At 41.9% G+C, this 19815-nt stretch overlaps 1 protein-coding gene across 7 annotated transcripts in view; it reads left to right on the forward strand.

The window, feature by feature from the left end:
* LOC132383059 (phosphofurin acidic cluster sorting protein 2-like) overlaps positions 1-19815 on the forward strand; it is a 301168-nt gene that overhangs the window by 135292 nt on the left and 146061 nt on the right. For all 7 annotated transcript variants that reach the window (XM_059953785.1, XM_059953814.1, XM_059953804.1 and 4 more), the window contains exon 2: positions 19367-19454. In XM_059953785.1, the coding sequence (XP_059809768.1) occupies positions 19367-19454 (88 nt within the window). The remainder of the gene's footprint in view (positions 1-19366; positions 19455-19815) is intronic.

Consider the following 19815-nt stretch of genomic DNA (forward strand, 5'->3'; position numbering starts at 1 on the left):
TCAGATCCTGCTGTGCTGACTGGCCTCATTTTTTCATGCAAGTCAGAATGATTTATATCTTATTGCCACATCTTCCATTTTTGATTATTATTTAATCTGATACACTCCAGAAATTAAACAGCTTATTTAGATTAGATTGTCATTTAGTAATGCATGCATTAAGAAATGATACAATGTTCCTCCAGTATGATATCACAAAAACACAAGACAGACTAAGACTAACTTACAAAAACCACATAATTATAACATATAGTTACAACAGTGCAAAGCAATGCCATAATTTGATAAGGGCAGACCATGGACGCAGTAATAAAAAGTCTCAAAGTTCTCGATAGCCCATCATCTCAAGTAGACGGTAGAAGGAAGAAGAACTCTTCCTGCCATGAACCTCCAGCACCGCAGAACTTCCCGATGCAGCCTCTGGAAGCACCCGACCACAGCCAACTCTTAGTCCGTCCGAAAAACTTCGAGCCTCCGACCAACCCTCCAACACCAAGCACCATCTCTGCCGAGTGCTTCAACCCCGGCCCTGGCCACCAAGCAACAGGCAAAGCCAAGGATTCGGGGCCTTCCTCCCGGAGATTTTTCGATCGCACAGTAGCAGCGGCAGCTAAACAGGGAAGTCAGAAGTTTCACCAAATGTTCCTCCGTGCTTCTCACGTCCGTCCCCATCAAATCAGGATTGTGCATGGCCCCTACTTACAGATAACAGATATTCATTCCTGGAGTGGCTGTGCACAAATTAATATTTGTTATATTTATGCTGATGGCTTAGTGGAAGTTGAAAGAGGTACCTGAGCTGGGGTAAGTACAGATGGTAATTGTCAGCTCAGGTTTTAATGTTATAGTAATGTGGCTCTTCTAGTTTTAGTTTTCATTGTACTTACGCCTGACCCAAACTTATACACATAGTTATAAACTCAGCTTAATTGAGTTGAGAACAAAACTGAGGATTTGTTCGTATCTGTCAGACAGAGGCTGAGAGGTATACTGAATAAGCAAATCAACCAATAAGATTTTGGAAGAGAATCTCAAACCCTTTTACAATTACAGTAACACTACATTAATTTGTTCACTGTATCATTGCAAGTTTTCAGGAGACTGTGGGTGAACGTTATTCCTCTCCATAAACCCTGCTATTATTTGTTCATTTTTGTTATTATTTGTTATTATTGTTATTATTGTTTATGTGTTGTTATTGTTTATTTGTTATTATTTGTTGTCGTTACCATTGCTTTTTTCTGGACGTTGTCTTTACAAGACAAGTGACCCCTGCCATTATCAATAGTCTTCAGAGATTGTCTGCCAAGCGCCAGTGGTCGCATAACCAGCTCTTACATAGAACACAGAACATTGGAATTTACACCACATTACAGGCCCTTTGGCCCACATTGTTGTGCCGATCATGTAACCTACTCTAGAGACTGCATAGAATTTCCCTAGCACATAGCCCTCTATTTTTTCAGCTCCATATACCTTTCTAAGAGGCTCTTAAAAGACCCTATTGTATCGCTTCCATCACCACTGCCGGCAGTGCATTCCACGCACCCACAGCTATCTGTGTAAAAAAACTTATCTCTGACATCCCCTCGGTACCTATTTCCAAGTACCTTAAAACTATGTCCTCTTGTGTTAGCCATTTCAGCCCCTGGAAAAAGCCTCTGGCTATCCACACAATCAATGCCCCTCATCATCTTATACGCCTCTACTAGGTCACCTCTCATCCTCTGTCATTCCAAGGAGAAAAGGCCAAGTTCACTCAACTTATTCTCATCATGTACACCCCCCCCAAATCCAGGCAACATCCTTGTAAGTCTCCTCTGTACTCTCTCTATAGTATCCACATCCTTCCTGTAGTGAGGTGACCAGAACTGAACACAGTACTCCAAGTAGGGTCTGACCAAGGTCTTATATAGCTGTACCATTACCTCACAGCTCTTGAACTGAATCCCACGGTTGATGAATGCAAACACACCATATGCCTTCTTAACAACACTGTCAACCTACACAGCAACTTTGAGTGTCGCTTCGACATGGACCTCAAGATCTCTCAGATCCTCTATACAGCCACGAGTCTTACCATTTATATTATATTCTGTCCTCAAATTGGACCTACCAAAATAAACCACTTCACACTTATCTGGGTTGAAGTCCATCTGCCACTTCTCAGCCCAGTTCTGCATCCTATCCGTGTCCTGCCGTAATCTCTGACAACCCTCCAGACAACACCCCCAACCTTGTGATATTGACTTGTGATGTGCACCAACTCCTCATACGACCATCCACCACCTGCTCCCTTGGCTTCATATGATCCTGAATGTGGGGGGGGGGGGGGTGCTAAACAGATGCTACACCTTGCCCAAGGGTGACCTTCAGGCTAGCGAAGGGAAGAAGCACCTTATACCTCCTTTGGTAGAGATGCATCTGCACCCCACCACCCAAACTGCCATTATTAACCCACCTAAAAGAGCCTGATTTGAATTGTCTCCAGTGCAGCGAATATTCTACATTGATCCATATCAGCAATTAGCTTATGTTTCTTTATCAGGATATTTCACATTATTGACCCTCAACTACTGAAGAATAAGTACAACAGATATGTGGAATAACTACCCCTTTGTTCTAATCCAAGGTGCAATGCATTTGAAATGCAAGCCATAAAAGTTGGCTAAGAGGGCATATGGCAAGAGGATATAAGCATAAAAGATGAGAGTTGTGATGTTATGTAGCCACTTTATAAAGTACTTCTGATCATCACACTAAAGGAAGGATGAGATTGTGTGGAGAGTACAGAGGAGATTCACCAGGATGTTACCTGGATTGAAATATTTAGTTATTGGGAGAGATTGCATAAGGTTGGGCTTATTTTCCCTCTGGTGAAGGAGGCCATGGGTGACCTGATAGGAGGTTATGAAAAGCATAGATGGATGGGGTAGATAGCGGGAATACCAAATACAAGGCACAAGTTTATGGTGAGACTGAGGGAGTTCTATAGGGGATCTGAAGGGTAAAAAGGGTAAGTTTTTTTTTAAAAACACAGGTTGATATCTGGAAGGTGCTGTCAGAGTAGGTGCTAGAATCAGTTACATTTACAAAGTTTTAGAGGCACTTAGACAAATGCTTAATTAGGGAAGGCTTCAAAGAGTATGGTCCAAATGTGTACAGATGTGATTAATGTGCACAGGCAAAAAGGTAGGTGGAAGGGCTTGTTTCTGACCTGTACGACTTTAACCCACTAACTTCCTGGCTTGGATGCATCACTGTACCTTCATTTCATTGGATCAAAGTCATTGAAATCTGAGTATTTACACCACAAAGACTACATTGGTTCAGGAAGACAGCCCATCCTTCCTTGTTGATCTTCATAAGAAGTGAGTTAACATGGGTGTAATAAGTTTGTGTTGAAAATGTTAAGCAGGAGGTAGGTATCAGAGGAGAAATTATTTGATGAGTGCTGTTGGGGAACTAAATCAGAACAAAACAGCTGGCTTGTTTCTGAAAGAAATTTGGGGCATAAAACATGATTCAACAGAAATCTGAGAGATTCAGGCCCAAATCTAAAGTAGGATATATGATCAATGAATTTAAATGGAACTGTTCAAAATGCATTTGAGTAGATTATAATTTTATTTCTATTGTTTCTCGTTACAAATATGATTACTTAATGGAAAATTAAAAAGCTGAATTCCAATTTGGCTTGGAATATCTGAATTGAGATGAGTTTTCATTCTGTGTGTAGTAAAAACATTTTAGTCATAAGGTTATGATTTGTGTCTATATCTTGAACAAGTATGCATAAATTGGTGGTAATGTAAAATTTCGGGGCAAAGTGTGGTGGTGGAGGTACATTAAAAGCTATTTGAGTAGAAGTTGGTAGCTAAATTCAGAATAAAGGTGCAGCAAAGAGCATATGATGTGATGTGGAATTCTGGAATTTGTGCCATTGCAAAGCTTCTTTGCTAGATGAGGAAACAATCTTAAATTAGTATATTTTGCAGTTTTTAAGATGTCCCATAGCAGTTTACAGCCAATAATGTGCCTTTTAAGTGTTTTTATTATTATATTAGAAATTCACAGATTCCCAGTACTTTCACAAATTTTGCATGATTTTGATTTAATATACTTTTATGGCACAGTGGAACATTTGGACTGTAGTTAGCTCAGTTGCATCAGTAATTATTTATTCATCAGCATCTCAGCCGAGCAGGCTCTAGGCAGTGTAGTACTACCCACCACTCCACCCCAGTAATTTATTATGGCTGCAGATTCCTCTGACTCAGGGATTTCTTGCTACTTGCTTTGTAGATGAAAGCAAGGGTAGAATAGGGTACAGCAGCATTTAAGTTTGAAAATGGAGGCGAGTTATGATTTCTGGAATATTATAACACTTCTATATTGCTGTCTTGAACAAGTTTCATGGATTTACTAACAAGTTTTCAAGAAAACATTTTCATTGAAATCAGGAATAAATCATTGTTTTAAAATCATACTTTCAAATACTTTACACTAAATGCATCTAATATGGCATCTGCTGCTAATTCGAACATTTTCACTTGGCTCTCGTGGTGAAACTATGACTACAAACAACGATTTCTTTATTTTCACCTTTTAAGTTAAATTAGCATGCAAGTCTGTATTGATATGTTGGTGCAGGGTGTCGTGGACATTCATTTAAAACAAGAATGATACTGAGAAGGAGAGGTCAGGATCTGCTGCAGCTACTGACTGGAAAATGCTCATTGGAAGTGTGACGGAGCCCAGACTGGATACTTTACATTTTGAATAGCAGGTCTTAACCTATGGGTCACGACCTCGCTGCTTGTTGGCATAGAAACTGGGCGTAGTGTTGTCACGGCAGCGCAAACCTATGTTATGTTTACTACTGAACTTGGCTCATGCTTGTACAGGACAATGTGAAGTCACCTTGTACTCTGAGGCTACAGGGAAGAATTTCTAATAGCATTGTTGCCACTTATTTATTCTTACTTAACGAGTGGACTGTCAATGCTGAACTGATTAACTGATTCCACAACCTATGGACTTACTTTCATGGACTTACTTTCAAGGACTGTACAACTCACGTTCTCACTGTTTTTAATAATATATTTATTTATTATTGTTATCATTTTTTTTGTATATGCACTTCTTTTATCCATTGATCATTTGCTTGTCTTTGTATGTAGTTTTTCACTGATTCCATTGTGTTCCCGAAAATGAATCTCGGTGGTATTATGGTGAAGTATACTTACTTTGGTAGTAAATTTACTTTAAGCTTTGAGCATCTGTAGAACATGGATGTGAGTTAGCAGAGCAGACAAAATGTGTTAAAAAGGCAGTACCATGTAAATGTGTAACATTCTGTAACATTTCTGAGAGCAGAGGGATGTGATGATGAGGGGAGGTGATATTGTACATTAATTCTTTGATGTAGTAATAAATAGTTTCATTTTGAAAAATCACATGGGTTACTTCACTTTGTAAATAGGGGAATTCAATACAGAGGCAAAGAAGCTTTAGAATCAATCACGAGTCAGGGCTTAGCTGCTGTATGCTGTTTGATGCTGGGTGTCACATTTCAGAATGGATATTATGAAGTTGAAGTATACAGAAAATTTGCCAGAATAATGTCTGGCATTAAAGGAGTTTATTTGTGGGAAGTTTGCAGAATCTGGGAAAGTCCTTTTGAACAGTAAAAGCTAAATGAGTCAGTTCAAATTTCGGGGACTTTGATGGAGTTAGTACAAAAGAATGTGACTTATCTGCATATACCTTTTTAACAAAAAAAAACATTTCCAAGTTGCCCCACAGGAAGCCGGAGTAGGGAATACTGGATTTAGCTTAGATTAGATTCAACTTTATTGTCGTCGTGCCGAGTACAGATACAAAGCCAAATGAAATGCAGTTAGCATCTAACCAGAAATGCAAAGAATAGTGTTATTTAACAAAATAACTGTGAATAAAAAGTAAGTGCTACAAATATAAAAGTACTGAGACACTCCAATATGGGTGCAATACTGCTTAGCGCTGTGATCTGAGGTTCAGCAGGGTCTCAGCCTCAGGGAAGAAGCTCTTCCTGTGCCTGCTGGTACAGGAGTGGAGGCTCCTGTAGTGCCTACCGGATGGGAGGAGAGTAAAAAGTCCATGGTTAGGGTGAGATGCATCCCTGATAATGCTCTTTGTCCTGCCCAGGCAGCACTTATGGTAGATGTTCTCAATGGTGGGCAATTGGGTGCCAATAATCCGCTGGGCAGTTTTCACCACACGCTGGAGTGCTTTGCAGTCCGATACGGGACTATTGCCATGTCACACTGAGATGCAGTTGGTGAGTATGCTCTCAAAGGTACAGCGGTAAAAGTCCGTCAGTATCCTGGGACAGAGGTGAGCTTTCTTGATGCTCCGCAGGAAATAAAGGTGCTGTTACACCTTTTTGATCAGGATGGAAGAGTTCAGGGACCAGGTGAGATCCTCGGAAATGTGGACACCAAGGAATTTGAAGCTTGATACACTCTCCACTACAGCTCCATTGATGTAGATGGGGATGTGAGCGTGGCTCCTAGCATGCCTATGATCTCAATGATCTCCTTGGTCTTTTGGGTGTTGAGGGCCAGGTTGCTGTCGGCACACTACGCAGCCAGGTGCTGGACCTCATCCCTGTAGACCATCTCGTCATCAGGCCAACCACCGTGGTGTCGTCTGTGAACATGATTATGGAGTTAGAACCATGTACAGGAATGCAGTCATAGGTGAAAAGGGTGTACAGAAGAGGGCTCAGTACACAGCTTTGAGGCACGCCAGTGTTCAGGGTGAGAGTGGAGGAGAGGTTGTCTAACATAACAGATTGTGGTCTGTTAGACAGAAAGTCCGAGGTTCAGTTGCAGAGGGATGAGCTGATACCAAGCTGAAAGTTTGGCGATCAGCTTGGAGGGGATCACAGTATTGAATGCCGAACTAAAGTCAGAGAACAGCATTCTGTCGTAAGAGTTGGGGCTGTCCAGGTGGGTTAGGGCGGACTGAAGTGCTGTGGAGATGGCTTCCTCTGTTGACCTGTTGATGCAATAGGCAAATTGATGGGGGTCCAGGGTAGTGGGCAGACAGGATTTCAGTTGTGATAGAACCAGTCTCTCAAAGCACTTTGCAATGATGGGGGTGAGTGCAACTGAGCGGAAGTCATTCAGGCCTGTGGCAGTGAAATGCTTCAGTACTGGCACAATGGTGGCAATCTTGAAGCTTGTGGGGAGGTCAGGGACAGATTGAAAATGTCCGTGAAGACCCCGGCCAACTGCCCTGCACAGACTCTGAGCACACGGCCAGGTAATCCATCCGGATCAGCTGCCCTCCGTACATCCACCCTGCTCAGGGTGGCGCAAACATCGGAGGTGGAAAGTGAGAGAGGCGGTTCACCAGGTGGGAGATCCACTTTGAGGGTGACCTCCTTATTCTCTCAGTTAAAACGAGCATAGAAGTAATTGAGCTCATCAGGGAGGGAAGCAGAGCTGGAAGGGGGTGCAGTACTAGGTGGTTTGAACTCTTTAATGACCTGTACACCATGCCACATGTGCCAGGGGTCCGAGGAGTTGAAATGCTCCTCGATTCTCTGTTTGTATATGTGTTTAGCCTGAGAGATTCCCCTCCTCAGGTTGGCCCTCTGTCAGGATAGAGGACTAAAAAGTTCAGTCAAAAACGACGAGGAGGAGGGTGAATAAGTAGGGAGATTATGGACGGGATTCCAAAGTGTGGGGAACTGGCACCTGAAGTATATCTGCCAGTGTGATTTTACTTGGGCTTTTTGATTAAACCCAGATTTTGAGGAATGCTGTTATCTGAGATGTTTTTAGGGTTAGAAGATAGAGTGTGAGGAGTGCATGATTACATAGAGATTTTAAAATCCAGGCATTGCTCAGTTAGGAGCAAGCCCAGGTTTTATTGCTGCAAATTAGGGCATGAAAACTAAGCTAAGAGCTGAAAATTTGAAGTAAATTTATTATCAAAATGCTACCATAATCCCAGTAAATAAAAGATGGAGAGCAGTATTAATGAAAGTCTGCCCTGAATAGGATGGCAAGAATGAAAGTGCAAAATACAACAACGGTGCAAATACAAAGCAAGAGGAAGAAAATAAATAAATAACTAAGCAATAATTATTGGGAACATGAGGTGAAGAGTCCTTGAAAGTGAGTCCATAGGTTGTGGGAGCAGTTCAGTGATGGGGCGAGTGACGTTATCTCCTGTGGTTCAAGAGCCTGGGTGGTTGAGGGATACTGATTGTTCCTGAAGCTGATGGTGCATGTCCTAAGGCTTCTGTACCTTCTTTCTGATGGCAGCAGCGAGTAGAACGTTTTGGATAATCTCAAGTTTACCAAGAGTACAACTAAGGAGATGACCAGGAGTTCACTGAAATGGGGAACACAGAGCCTTTTGGCAGCAAATGGGCTGAGTTAGGATTGGAGTTGGCAAAGTAGAAGTCCTAGTGATGTCATGGATATAAAGTCTCACGCTCATCTTGAGTTCAGACAGAGCCTTTGTGGATTGTCCTTTCTGGTTATGTTATCTTTCTCACCTCTCCTCATTGACTGTTCCCTTCTCCTTTCCCATTTTTGTTTGCAGAAGCAGTCTTGAAGTGATGATTTGGACAGTGAAGCTGATGGTTAGTGACCTGGTAGGATGTGGGGAGTTCTTCACACCTGGCAACAATGTAGGCTGATTTGAGCTGTGGGCAGTGGTATTGTGCATTTGAAATAACACCTCTATTAATTCCATTGTCTTTGATTATGCACGTTTGGCAAAGATGATTTCCCACATGAGACAATAGATAATAGAGTGTTTTAGAAATACATGTTAAAACACAATTGCAGGTATTTTGTAGCATGGCCAACAAGAATAAAATGCTCCTCCAATTAGTTGTCCAAATTAAAGAAAGCATTTGTAACAAGAACATCTACTTTATTCTCCCTTCTTTTCTAAAGTGCAACACTGGGTCCCTGGGGTAGATTTTCAAAGCCAGCCTATTATTTCTGTTTGATTGAATGGCACACTGAGTCACTGTTGAGCTGTACTCACTGTCATTGTATGAATGCCTTTCTGTTGCACAAAGTGGAGAAGCATTCATTGTGTTGCTGTGACCAGCACGTGGTACCATTCAACATCAGCGGATGACAATGTCCTTCATACTTGTTTGGTGAGGAGTGCCATTGTTTTGTGACAATAGGGTCTTTCTGAATTTTATGACACTGTTTAAGTGGAACCTATTGGCATCTTTATCCTGTTTTCAATGCAGCTGCAGTTCTTGTAATCTTGTATTTTTTTCTTAGTTTCTCAAATGATTTTGTTTACAGCATAGAAGTATTACATGAAAACAAATGCACAAACTGGTTTGAGGAATAGATATCTTACATATTTTACCCCTCTTTCACCACTTGTCCTTATTAATTCTTTAAAAAACATAGCTCAGATTTATAGGAAAGTGATGAATCCAGAGTGTTTTTTTTTAAACACCATGAACAGTATAAATCCTTGATAGCATAAACCAAGAGTGCATAATATACTCAAACCTTTTACAACTGGCCTGCCTGCCATCTGCCGCCCTCCAAACCTGAGTTCACACAAAAGTGTATTGCCCATTTTTCTCACTAAGCCATTATCACCTACAATCCCAAAGCTAATTATTTGTTAGCTCCTGCACAGTCTCAATTGTTTGCAAATTTCTCTTTAACCTTGGACATACCTGTTCATCTAATGTCCAACAATTTAAAAAATCTTTGAAGGCCTCTTGTTCACTCACTACTTTAATAGCACAGCTCCTTATCTCTTTTATTTTGCATCGCTCTCCTCCTGTGAGATGTTCCATTAAAACCTAACCCTTTCACTAAACTGCAATAACATTTTATGTCTATCAAATTTTGTAATACTGACAGTGAATTATCATAGCATATTTTCTATAGTAATGTCTGCTTTTTAATTGTGAATTGTTAATAATTTAAAGGTTCAAACAATACACTGCACTATTCATGCATTTAAAATAGGACTCCTGGGGGAGAAGCTGTGTGTGTGCGCTCTACACACATGGAAAGGTCCCTTTCCCGAGTACCAGAATTCATGGTTCATTGAAGCTGTGTGGACAATATTTTGCCTCTTGTTAGCTGTGTTGTGGGTGCATTCTCAGGCACTTGCGCCAATAGTATGTAACATTCTCACCAGGGCTCGTATACAAACTTGTCTCATTAGCTATCTCTGCTAACAGCCACATGACTGAGCAGTGAGAAGGTCACCTTCCATGAGCAACACACGTCTAGGGTCAGAATGATATGTTCAACCAAGCAGGAAAGTTCGGATGTTCAAATTAAGGAGCATTGATTGTAGTGAATGCTGTGTAAATACTGCCCCATGTAAAGATATCACTCACCAGAAAAATAACAGATCGTACACTGGCATAAAATTACAAAGGAAATGTATTTGCCAATATATTAACTTTAACGAACAGTTAACAGAAAAAGGAAAGAAAAAGAAAAGCAGTCTAAATGAGCACATAACTGTTGGAGCATATATCTGAAGTAGTTGGGCATATCACTTTTCTCATGCACTGAATCCACATTCTGCACGAAAGACACCTGCCACAGTTCAAACCTACGTCGAAGACCATCTCAACCGAACTGGCTAATCAGGAGTATCGGCACTTCCTCCTTGGAACCATTCATCTGTACAAATTACTTCTTACAACAGGTCTCTCCTTCAAGCAGCATTCTGCGAGCATCTTCCTTTGTGCCCTGCTGCCAGCTTCTGCCAAAAGACCCCAGGCCAGACTAGAACATAGAATAGTACAGCATAGTACAGGCCCTTTGGCCCACAATGCTGTGCTGACCCTTAAACCCTGCCTCCCATGTACCTCCCCCCCATCTTAAATTCCTCCATATATCTGTCTAGTAGTCTCTTAAATTTCACTAATGTATCTGTCTCCACCACTGACTCAGGCAGTGCATTCCACAAACCAACCACTGAGTAAAAAACCTTCCTCTAATATCCCTTGAACTTCCCACCCCTTACCTTAAAGTCATGTCGTCTTGTATTGAGCAGTGGCGCCCTGGGGAAGAGGCACTGGCTGTCCACTCTATCTATTCCTCTTAATATCTTGTATCCCTCTATAACATCTCCTCTCATCCTCTTCCTCTCCAAAGAGCAAAGACCTAGCTCCCTTAATCTGATCATAATGCGTACTCTCTAAACCAGGCAGCAACCTGGTAAATCTCCTCTGTACCCTTTCCAATGCTTCCACTTCCTTCCTATAGTGAGGCGACCAGAACTGGACACAGTACTCCAAATGTGGCCTAACCAGATTTTTATAGAGCTGCATCATTACATCACATCTCTTAAACTCTATCCTTCAACTTATGAAAGCTAACACCCCATAAGCTTTCTTAACTACCCTATCTACCTGTGAGGCAACTTTTTGATCTGTGGACAGGTACCCCCAGATCCCCTTGCTCCTCCACACTTCCAAGTATCCTGCCATTTACTTAGAACTCTGCCTTGGAGTTTGTCCTTCCAAAGTGTACTGCCTCACTTCTCCAGGTTAATCTCCATCTACCACTTCTGCATCCTCTCAATGTCTCTCTGCAATCTTTGACAATTGTCTATGCTATCCACAACACCACCAACCTTTGTCATCTGCAAACTTGTCAACCCACACTTCTACCCCTACATCCAAGTCTTTAATAAAAATCACAAAAAGTAAAGGTCCCAGAACCAATCCTTGTGGGACACCACTAGTCACAACCCTCCAATCCGAATGTACTCCCTCCACCACAACCCTCTGCTTTCTGCAGGCAAGCCAATTCTGAATCCACCTGGCCAAACTTCCCTAGATCCTATGCCTTCTGACTGTCTGAATAAGCCTACCTTGTGGAACCTTGTCAAATACCTTACTAAAATCCATGTAGATCACATCCGCTGCACTACCCTCATTTATATGCCTGGTCACCTCCTCAAAGAACTGTCAGATCTGCCCTTCACAAAGCTATGCTGACTGTCCCTGATCAGGCCATGATCCTCTAAATGCCCATCGATCCTATCCAAGAATCTTTTCCAACAGCTTTCCCCACCACTGATGCAAGGCTCACTGGTCTATAATTACCTGGACTATCCCTACTATCTTTTTTGAACAAGGGGACAACATTCGCCTCCCTCCAATTCTCTGGTACCATTCCTGTGGACAACGAGGACATAAAGATCCTAGCCAGAGGCTCAGCATTCTCTTGCCTCGCCTCATGGAGCAGCCTGGGGAATGGTCCCTCAGGCCCTGGGGACTTATCTGTCCCAATGTATTTTAACTCTAACACTTCCTCTCCCTTAATATCAACATGCTCCAGAACATCAACCTCACTAATGCTGTCCTCACCGTCATAGTTCCCTCTCATTGGTGAATACCGAAGTTTTCATTGAGGACCTCGCTCACTTCCACAGCCTCCAGGCACATCTTCCCACCTTTATCCCTAATTGGTCCTACCTTCACTCCTGTCATCCTTTTGTTCTTCACATAATTGAAGAATGCCTTGGGGTTTTCCTTTACCCTACTCGCAAAGGCCTTCTCATGCCCCCTTCTTGCTCTCCTCAGCCCCTTCTTAAGCTCCTTTCTTGCTACCCTATATTCCTCAATATACCCATCTGATCCTTGCTTCCTAAACCTCATGTATGCTGCCTTCTTCCACCTGACTAGATTTTCCACCTCACTTGTCACCCATTGTTCCTTCACCCTACCATTCTTTATCTTCCTCACTAGGACAAATTTATCACTAACATCCTGCAAGAGATCCTTAAACATTGACCATATGTCCATAGTACACTTCCCTGCAAAAACATTATCCCAATTCACACCCACAAGTTCTAGCATTATAGCCTCATAATTTGCCCTTCCCTAGTTAAAAATTTTTCCTGTCTTCTCTGATTCTATCCTTTTCCATGATAATGCTAAAGGCCAGGGAGTGGTTGTTACTGTCCCCCAGATGTTCACCCAGTCAAAGATCTGTGACCTGACCTGGTTCATTACCCAATACTAGATCTAGTATGGCATTCCCCCTAGTCAGTGTGTCAACATACTGCAACCAAAATCCATCCTGGACACACTTAAGCCCTGCCCCATCTGAACCATCGGAACTAATCAGTTGCCAATCAATATTAGGGAAGTTGAAGTCACCCATGATAAAAACACTTATTTTTGCACCTTTCAAAAATCTGCCTCCCAATCTGCTCCTTGGTATCTCTGCTGCTTCCTGGGGGCCTATAGAATACTCCCAATAGAGTAACTGCTCCCTTCCTGTTCCTGACTTCCACCCATACAGACTCAAAAGAGGATCCTGCTACATTAACCCCCCCCCCCCCCCTTTCTGTGGCTGGGATAGTTACCCTGACCAGTAATGCCACCCCTCCTCCCCTCCCCTTTTAGAGCACTGAAATCCAGGAATATTGAGAATCTACTCCTGCTCTGGTGCCATCCAAGTCTCTGTAATGGCCACTACATCATAATTCCATGTATGTATCCAAGCTCTTAGTTCATCACCTTTGTCCCTAATGCTTCTTGCAATGAAGTACGTACACTTTAGCCCTTTCTACCTTTACACCCAAACTATGCTAGCAAACCTATCTGCAAGGATATTGCTCCCCTTCAAGTTCAAGTGCAACCCATCCAATCTGTACAGGTCCCCTGCACCAACTCCTTCAACTGCCATCTCCTCCAATTCTCACCATCAGTATCTTGTAGCACTGGCAGCAATCCTGAGAACACCACCCTTGAGGTCCTGTTCTTCAGCCTTCTGCCTAGTTCCCAAAACTCACTTCATCCCTCAACCTCATCCCTCTTCCTGCCTATGTTTGTTGGTACAGACATGTATCACGACTTCTGGTTGCTTTCCCTCTCATACCAGGATGTCGTGCACCCGATCAGAGACATCCCAGACCCTGGCACCTGGGAGGCAACAAACAATGCAGGTGTCCTTCTAATGTCCACAAAATCTCCTGTCTGCTCCCCTGACTATAGAGTCCCCAAAGGCAACAGCTCTCCTCTTCTCCATCCCACCCTTCTGCACCACAGGGTCAGACTCAGTGCCAGAGGTCCTGCAAACATGGTTCACCCATGGTCAGTTGTCCCTGCCAATAGTATCCAGGACAGTATACTTATTATTCAAGGGGAATGGCTACAGGTGTGCTCTGTACTACCCGTCTACTCACCTTCACTTTCACCCCTCTGATTGTCACCCAACATCCTGCTTCCAGCAGTCTAGGTTTGACTACCTCCCTGTAGCTCTCATCTATGACTACCTTATTCTCCCTTATGAGGCAAAGGTCATCCAGCTGCTACTCCAGATTCCTTACACAATCTTCCATATCACCCAGCCGCAAGCACTTCTGGCAGATGTGACTGCAGGAGAGGGGAGTTCCCCCAAGACTGCCACATCTCATATGAGAGGCACATCACCATCTCAGGAGGCATTGTAAAACCTAACTGGGAGCAAGCTCATCCTCCACCTCATCTTATCAAAGCCTCTCAATTCAAATCTTCACTGGCTGCTCTGCTTGAGCTATCTCTCTATTTATTTGTCTGAGCTTTTCAAACTGCTTGGTCACCTGACCTTGACTGCGCATTCAGCTGCTTTCTCCTGAGCCATTCAAATCTTGATTGACTTGATTGCACAGTCCAACTGCCAAAATTGCCAGACTCTCTTGAGTCAATTTTTTCCACTACTGTCCTTCAGAAATCAGATCCTGCCCAGCTCTCTAGAACCTTCCATTGCAATCCACTGGGTAAATGGTACCAAGACAAACTTAACTGGCCGACAACACATTCCTAAGTCGGACAAAATGGCTCCTTTTCCTTAGCTGAAGCCAAAACACTGTTTCTAACAGGACACGCTGCTTTTGCAGAAAACTGCAAAAATAAAAATGCTTCACAGCATAGTAGTAGAAATCTTAACCAGGGCATTACATTCTCCCTCCACCAAAACTAGTCAAGCCCTCACGACTTTTGTAAGCATTTGGAACTTATCAAATGATTATTAATATCATAGTTTCAAATGAATTTTGTGATTTCAGGATCTATAATCCGCTCATTAATAGAAGCAATTTACTTGGGGATGTTCTCCCCGCCCCCCCCCCCCCCCCCCCGTCTATCACTTGTACCTTCCAGCGACTCAGTTCCTCCTGCCCCCTGACTGAACTCAGCTCCTTCAGTTTGAGCAGGCGCTGCCAAACATCTTCAACCTCTGCTGGTGCTAACCGATGAGACCTCTCTCAGAAAGGGGTGTCCTCTGTCACTGTAGCCTCTTCCCCAGGACGTAACATGACAGGTTTAAAGTGAGTGTATTACTCAGTTCTTCACTTATGTTCATCTTTCTGCTTAGGAGGAACTTGCACCTTCTCAGAAGCAGCTCTGAACACAGGGTGAATGGACAAAGTTTTCAAAAAAATCTCTCCATTGCCCTCCTTACATGCTTCTAGGAGCATTCTCACAATAGGAGTATTTGTTTCCACAAGAATGGTAGCTTCACTTTTTTCAACTGGATCTGGGCTGATCAACACTGACATATCAATAGTCTCAGAAATTCTAGTTTCAACGACAAGTAACCATCATAAGGGTAATCATCATCACTAAGCCCCCAAATCTCAAAGGCAGTGAGTGGCGTCAATGGTAAATGCATCAAATACCAGTTGTAAAAGGATATGTAAAGTAAAGTAACTTGAGAACCTGTGTCAAGTATGCCTCTAGCATAAATGCCTTCAGTCTGTATGGATACATTAGAGCTGGGTCCCACTAAACCTTACGAATAGTCTTATGCACTTCAATATTTCCCTTGATGCACTGATTGGAATGTATTCCCTCCAAGAGGCCAGCCCATTCCTTTACTGGGTTCCTTCGTAGTTTTGCGTCTTTTCTTCTCTCTTTAACCGCTGACTTACTTTTTGAAGCTTTTCCTGTCCCTCAGTTTCGCTAGAAATGTCTGCCTTCTCCACAGTTGTAACAGTAAATACCAGTCAGCTGTCTAATCAAAAGACCCTTTACAGCAGTATTCCTCTGGTAGTCTAATTCCTACAGGTAGTTCAGGTGTCCTAATGGACATTTAGCGGAAACATGAGCAGACATTCACCAAGTCAGCTCAGCTCAAAGGTTTTTCTCCTCATTCCTCAAAAGCTCAGTAAAAGATGGAGGAGGATGCATCTTGCGGGTCATTTGAATACGTAGAACAATCATGTCATGTGACAGTGTCCTCTTCATAACTTGCTCTACTCTTAAGCAATTTCTCTCAGACACTTGAATGTTCCTTTTGTGGCGCAAACAATGTAGCAGTTTCTCTAACCTGAAAAGGAAGGCAAACAGCTTCTCTCCTTCCTCCTGGAATGTGTGCTGGAACTTCTTCATAAGATCAGCTGAACTTTCAGCAGTGCCAAAAGCATCTTCTAGAGCTTGTATGTATTTAGCTAACGTGGCTAATGAGTTTTCTGCCTCACTATATTAGCCACTGGACCCTCTAAACTCTCTACTGGTCTCGGTTAATTCATATTATCTCAGTACTGCCATTCATCTAGTAACTGAAATGCCTGCTCAGCCCAAGCCTCCTATTCTTCTTCTCCATCAGGTCTGGGCTTGACTCCAGAGAACGATAGTTTTGGCTCTCCACTGGTACACTTTAGCAATAATGAACCAGTGATGTAATAGCTGATATCAACTCAGATCTTAAATCGAGAGCTGAAGGACTTACAGTTGTGCTAGAAAGTTTGTGAACTTCGTAGAATTTTCTCTATTTCTGCATAAATATGACCTAAAATGTGATCAGATCTTCATGTAAGTTGTAAAACTAGATAAAGAGAACCCAATTAAATAAGTAACACAAAAACATTATACTCATTTATTTATTGAGAAAAATGATCCAATATTACATGTACTTGTTGGAAAAAGTATGTGAACCTTTGCTTTCAGTAACTGGTGTGAGCCATTTGTACAGCAATAACTTCAACCAAACATTTCCGGTAACTGTTGATCAGTCCTGCACACCAGCTTGGATGAGGTTTAGACCATTTTTCCTTACAAAACTGCTTCAACTCCAGGATGTTGATGGGCTTCCTTGCATGAACTGCTTGCTTCAGGTCCTTACACAACATTCCTATAGGATTAAGGTCAGGACTTTGACTCAGCCATTCCAACCAACAAGTTTTCTTCTTTTGAAACCATTTCGTTGTTGATTTACTCTTGTGTTTCGGGTCATTGTCTTGTTGCATCATATAACTTCGATTAAGATTCAGCTGATGGACTGCTACCCTGACATTCTACTGTAAAATGTCTTGATACAATTTTGAAAACATTATTCTCTCAATGATTGCAAACTGTCCAGACCTTGAGGGAGCAAAGCAGCCCAAAAAAGTGATGCTCCTACCACTGTGCTTCACTGTTGGGATGAGGTTTTTATGTTGGCGTGCAGTGCCCTTTTTCCTCCGAACATAGGAATATGCATTTATGACAAAAAGTGCAACTTTTGTCTCATCTGTCTAAAGAACATTGCCCCAGAAGCATCTTTGAACATCCAGGTGGTCCTTTGCAAACTTGAGACATGCAGTGGTTTCCGTTGTGGTGTTATTCCATGAACATCATTCTTGTGCAGTGTTTTTCTGTGGTGGACACATGAACAGAAACTTTAGTAGGTTCTAGAGTTTAACTTGCTGTTACCTGTGGGTTCTTTTACAGTTCCTGCAGCATTGCACATTGTACTCTTGGTATGATCTTTGCAGGATGCCCACTCCTTGGGAGAGTAGCAACAATACTGAGTTTCCTCCATTTGTAGACAATTTCTCTGACTGTGACTGATGAACACTCAGCTCTTTAGAAGTGCTTTTGTAGCCTTTTCCAGCTTCATGCATCTCTACAATTCTTCAAAGTTCCTCTGAAAGTTGTTTTGATCAAGGCATGGTGCACATAAACACATTCTCTTTCTTGAGAAGAGCAGGCTCTGTCAGTAACCTGACTTTGGGTGTCTTTTTAATGGGGCAGGACACCTCTACAATCCATATCTTCAATCTCATTTCATTGATTGGAACACCTTTCGTAGAAGCTTTCGTAGAAGGCATTACCCCAGAGGTTCACATACTTTTTCCAAAAATACATGTAATATAGGATCATTTTTCTCAAATAAATAAACAAGTGTAATATTGTTTGTGTTAATATTTAATTGGGTTTTCTTTATCTTGTTTTAGGTCTTACGTGAAGATCATTTTAATGAAAAAAAGAGAAAATTCTTCAGGGTTCACAAACTTTCCAGCACCACTGTATAAAATCTCTCACATCAGACAAAGCCTTCCTCTCACTCCACATAAGCTCTCCTTTTAGTTTATTTTCCTCTCTTTCTGTAGCATTTAAATGGCTGTGGTGTGGTAAATCAGGGTGTGAAAGGTTATGGGGAGAAGGCAAGAGAATGGGGCTGAGAAGGAAATGTATTAGTCATGGTAAAATGGTGGAGCAGGCTTGGAGGGTAAAATGGCCTAATTGTGCTTTTGTGTCTTATGGTCTTACGATTTGCACATTTTTCATCATTAGTCAATAAGCTAATAAGAAGCAGGGTCTGGATAAATGAAATGCTCATTTCTTTCACCTGTATTACAGAGTTTTAACTATGTTGCTCGATAAACAGCAACCTAACAATGACCAATTCCTCCCAGTCCCACCTGTGTGAGGTACCTCCTATCTCCTAGCAGCTGTGTACCCTGATGTTATACAAAAAATTAATCAGGTATTCCGTTGTTATATTTTTAATGGGATGATAACTTTTGTATTGCAATCATCATTCTCAGTCTTCAACAGAATGGAACTAAAGATTATTTGATAGGAGTAAAGAGTGATTTTTTTCCATTTTGGCAAATTTGCTGTCTGCCGTTGCTTTCCTTAGCCATTCAACGAGGAACGGCACAGATCTTTTGGCCCACAATGCTGTGCTAACCTTTTAACAACTTTAAAATCAATCTAACCCTCTCTCCCACATACCATAGCCCTCTGTCTTTTTTATCCATGTGCCTATCTAAGCATCTTTTAAATTACCCTAATGTATCTACATCTACTACCACCCCAGCACCACTCACCACTCTCTAGGTGGGAAAAAATATCTATCTCTGACACCTTCCCCCCCCCCCCCCCAATACTTTCCTCCAATCACCTTAAATTATACCCATCTCATATTAAGATTAGGATTATTGGATTTCTAGTCATTCCTATTATTTGGTGGAGTTGTTTCATGATGGAAATTGAACTGAGCACACATGACCCAGTGTCTGTCTAAGGTTCTAATGAGTTTTGCTTCAGTGCACATATATTTCCTGAGAGAATCCTGTGTATGTTTTCCAGATTATGCAGTTTAACACTAAAGAAGTTGGTTGTCGTAAAGGAGTTGGATAAGGAACTTACTTCAGTAGTAATTGCTGTTAAAATGCAGGTAAGCTATTCAACTTTGCATTGTTGTTTCGAACTTTTCTCTATTAAAAATAAGTAGAAGAAAATTCATTGATTAAACTAATCTTTTCGTGGGACTTTGTACTGAACAAAAATTGGAGGGTAGCGGTCTGATGAAAAGTTTTGGAGCACAATCCTTGCAGTACAGAAGCATATCAGGTAACTCCAGATTTGATATCTGATTCCCCTTTATATGATACAGCCCATTCATTCCTCCATAGAAAGGAAGCAGAAAGGTAAGACAAATTAAAGTTACCATTGCACATTCCCATTTTTGAAAGGGTTTCTGTGTACTCAAATGAGCCTCATTGAATCTGCTTACATTGAATATTTTCTTCAATCTT

Source organism: Hypanus sabinus, chromosome 2, assembly GCF_030144855.1.
Source record: "Hypanus sabinus isolate sHypSab1 chromosome 2, sHypSab1.hap1, whole genome shotgun sequence".
NCBI lineage: Eukaryota > Metazoa > Chordata > Chondrichthyes > Myliobatiformes > Dasyatidae > Hypanus > Hypanus sabinus.